The sequence below is a fragment of the Eurosta solidaginis genome, chromosome 1 (genome assembly GCF_040869045.1).
Source record: "Eurosta solidaginis isolate ZX-2024a chromosome 1, ASM4086904v1, whole genome shotgun sequence".
Lineage (NCBI taxonomy): Eukaryota > Metazoa > Arthropoda > Insecta > Diptera > Tephritidae > Eurosta > Eurosta solidaginis.
Window position 1 is genome coordinate 278287654 of NC_090319.1, and position 3729 is coordinate 278291382.

The 3729-nt window shown below is 37.2% G+C and overlaps 1 protein-coding gene across 1 annotated transcript; it reads left to right on the forward strand.

Annotated features, from left to right (window-relative positions):
- The first annotated feature begins 1178 nt into the window (after positions 1-1178).
- tll (nuclear receptor subfamily 2 group E member tailless) lies at positions 1179-2884 on the forward strand. The gene is made up of 2 exons (XM_067766998.1): positions 1179-1293; positions 1635-2884. The coding sequence occupies exons 1-2, from the start codon at positions 1215-1217 to the stop codon at positions 2882-2884; spliced, it is 1329 nt and encodes a 442-aa protein (XP_067623099.1). The 5' UTR covers positions 1179-1214.
- Positions 2885-3729: the final 845 nt, after the last annotated feature.

Below are 3729 nucleotides of genomic sequence, written 5' to 3' on the forward strand. Positions count from 1 at the left end.
TTTGATAATAAATACGTAATGCTCTTAATTAAAAATTTGTGTTAGCTATACAATTTTGTAAAATATAGAGAACAGCGAAAAAATTTAAATACCATTTTATGGCTACAAGTGTTTGTGCATTGTTTTATTATATTCTCGCCTTTTTGTTGTTGTAAAAAAATTGAGGATGAGCACACACGCAACGAAAAACCAAGAACAACCCTATCTCTCATGCTACGTCACTGCCTGAGTGTACGCCATTAAATCAAAAGAATGGCTGTGTCGTAAAAATCCTAACAAACAAACAATAGAATAAAATGAAAACACAATTATGAGCGTAAAAGATTTGCGACATTTCTAGAACGGAGAGAATCCACACAAAAAATAAAAAAAAAAATAAACACACAAACAAACAGAAGCTATTAACAGGCAAAAGAGAGTACTGCAGCCAACAACAACACATAGAACTGAGCCTTTTGCAAAATCAAAAGGACATAGAAGCAACGATATATATTTGTTGTTGCCTCCGATGCTCGGAGACATTGTTGAAGAAAGGTCAGCCAAGCAGCCATCGACCATTTGACTAACGTTTGAGAGTCCGTCACTTTTGTGTGCTCAGATGAAAGCACTAATGAAGTAAGCAAAATATTCCGGTTTTGATTTTTTCTTTTTTATAAATTCCTTGCAATGGCAGGTCATCATCAACAACAGCAACATTTTGCAGGATCTTAATCGTTTTTACTCTTAACTGGGCAAACATTTTGTTGTTGGTATTAACATAGAAAGAGAGCGAGTGAGAGCGAGGGTAAGTGAAACCACACCCTTTTGTGCGCATCTGCAAAGGCCAATGAGCAGCAACCTCAGCTAACAAAAGGGATGTTCAGCGACTGCGTCAAATGATTGGTAATACATTATGGTGCATAAGCATCCATTAAGGATATGGCACGCAGGACTGACTATTAAAGGAAGCACGAGATTGCAAGGAAGCATCAAAATCAATTGAGCACTCGTACGCAGCGGTCGTTCATAGAAGCGCACGAGTTTTAATTTTTAAAGAAGCTAAAACGATATATTTTTTTTTGTTTTCGAAAAGTTGATGAGCGAATGAAATCGAACGTTTTTATAAAAAGTGCGAACAAAAAGATAAGCAAAAGTGAGACTAATAAACACTAAAATTGAAGTTTTGAAGAAAACAAATATATACTGAAAGTGTTAACAATAAAAAAATAACAAACATGCAGTCAAGCGACGGATCACCAGAATTAATGGATACGAACAAATATAGCAATACGCGTGCATCACCCGGTCCGTCAAGTAAGTACCACGAAAGCACCATTAATGCGAAAAAAGCGCAACTTGCTTCCTCAGGGGTCTCACAATTAAATGCCGGCTTGGTCTATTTGGAGCTGGAAAAGCGCAATGACGGCAACCCTACATCAGCATTCATATATTTGATTGAATGCGTAAACGTTGTTGTAATGCACACCAAAAAGACCGTCGCCAAAACTACCAACTCCCGCTGCACGCCTGCCAGCGCAAAACAATTGTGAACCCCTCTTACTTTTTCACGCATATAACTAATAATTACCTATACAACTCCTTTGTACTTAACCACTTATTAATTTTTCTTTTTATTTCCATTTTCTCCTTCTTAGGTCGCATACTCTATCATGTCCCCTGCAAAGTTTGTCGCGACCATAGCTCTGGCAAGCATTATGGCATTTATGCTTGCGACGGCTGTGCTGGCTTCTTTAAACGTTCCATACGTCGTGCACGTCAATATGTTTGCAAATCAAAAAAGCAAGGACTCTGCATTGTGGATAAGACACATCGTAATCAATGTCGCTCTTGTCGTTTGCGCAAATGTTTCGAAGCTGGCATGAATAAGGATGCTGTACAACATGAGCGTGGACCACGTTCGCACACCCTACGCCGTCAACTTGCTTTATATAAGGAGGCGGTATTGGGTGATCGTGAGACATCACCTGAAATGTTAATTAATGCTGGTATGTTTAATGGATTTCCGGTGCCACCAATGTTCATACCAACTTTACCGCCGCCACCGCAACATCATCTACAATCAACGTTGGGTAATCGGTTTCAAGCGCCTATGGTGCTGGATTTATCCATGTCTGGCATGACTCATCATCCAATGCATCAGCTGCCACTTGGCTTCTTTGCACCAAGTCCAGCATTTATTAATGCTAATGCTTTACCACCTACACCACCGCTGGTAATGGCAGAAAATTTGAATGAGACTGCAGCTGAGCATCTTTTCAAGAATGTCAATTGGATTAAAAGTGTACAGGCGTTCCAATCGCTACCAATGCCTGACCAATTGTTGTTGTTGGAGGACTCATGGAAGGAATTCTTTATTTTATCGCTGTCTCAGTATATAATGCCAATCAATTTTCAACAATTACTCTATATTTATGAAGCAGAGAATATTAATCGTGAAAAAGTGAATGCAGTCAAAGCTGAGATTGCATTCTTTCAAGATATACTCAATCAAATGTGTCATCTACGCATCGACGGCAATGAATATGAATGTTTGCGTGCAATTACTCTCTTCTATCGCTCCTATCAGCGTGACGATACACCCAATAATTCATTTGGTACTGCCGCTAGCAGCAGTCCAAGCTCGAATTCATCTGCTGACTCACGTGGACTCATCGAAAATTTCAAGGTCGCAAGCTTATACGAGGAAGCACGCAAAACTCTGCATGCCTATGAGTTACGTACAAATCCCACGCAACCTTTACGCTTTCAATCATTGCTCGGCGTACTACCGTTAATCAGCAAAGTGTCCGGGTTTACTGTAGAGGAATTGTTCTTTCGCAAAACAATCGGTGAGGTCAATATCATTCGGCTCATCTCGGATTTATATGTACAACAAAAGCACTGAAAGTTGCTACAACCAATTGAGCTGGGATCACTTATAAGGGCAAGCCGAGAAATTGCCGAAGCAATACATGATGCAAAAACAACGCTGGTCAAGAAGTGCGCCGTGCGCCGTGTGCCAATATCGTTGAATTGGTATTTATTATAAAAAAAAAAAATTGCCTTATGGGCGCTCGTTTAAAAATTATAGAACAAAGTGCTTTCGCACTCCAAGTGCCTTGGAAAAGTACTGGAAACTGTGATAAGCTTTCGTATTGTTGGAAAGCTCTTACTTATATAAAAGAAGGATACATAGATATATATACAGGTATATATATATAAACAAAATACTACATACTACTAAAAAGAAATGAGTAACTAAAACTATGTACTAGGTTGTCTACACAAAAGAAACAAACAAAATCTAGCTCAAAATCCAAGCATAAAAAGTGCATTCGCAAAGTTGGTATAGAAATATTTATAACAGAAAAATTCGTTTCACGCTCGTTTAGTTCAACTTAAATAAATAATTTAAATATTTTGTGTGGTAAAACTTATTTTAAAATACTTATATTTTGTGTATTTATTTAAGTGACTTTATTGTATTTTTAATTTTTTTGTGCTACAGCGGAATTTGCTGATTTTTATTTGTTTATTTTAATATCGTATTTCTTTTTAACTTATTCAAAACTGTCTGCCTAAATTTAAGACTCAATTAGAAAATTTTAGTTTAGTGAAAATATCGACAAAAGAAAAGCTACTTAATACATATTATGTCACACATTTTTTAAATAAAATTGTTTTGAAAACTAATGTCACTATCTTTTTCATTGAGGTGAGAGAAAGGCAAAATAATTGAGAAAGAGAACC

Coding starts and splice junctions, on each gene's coding strand:
- tll (XM_067766998.1), top strand. CDS start 1,215: ATGCAGTCAAGCGACGGATCACCAGAATTAATGGATACGAACAAATAT. Junction 1,294..1,634: donor TGCATCACCCGGTCCGTCAA/GTAAGTACCACG, acceptor TCTCCTTCTTAG/GTCGCATACTCTATCATGTC.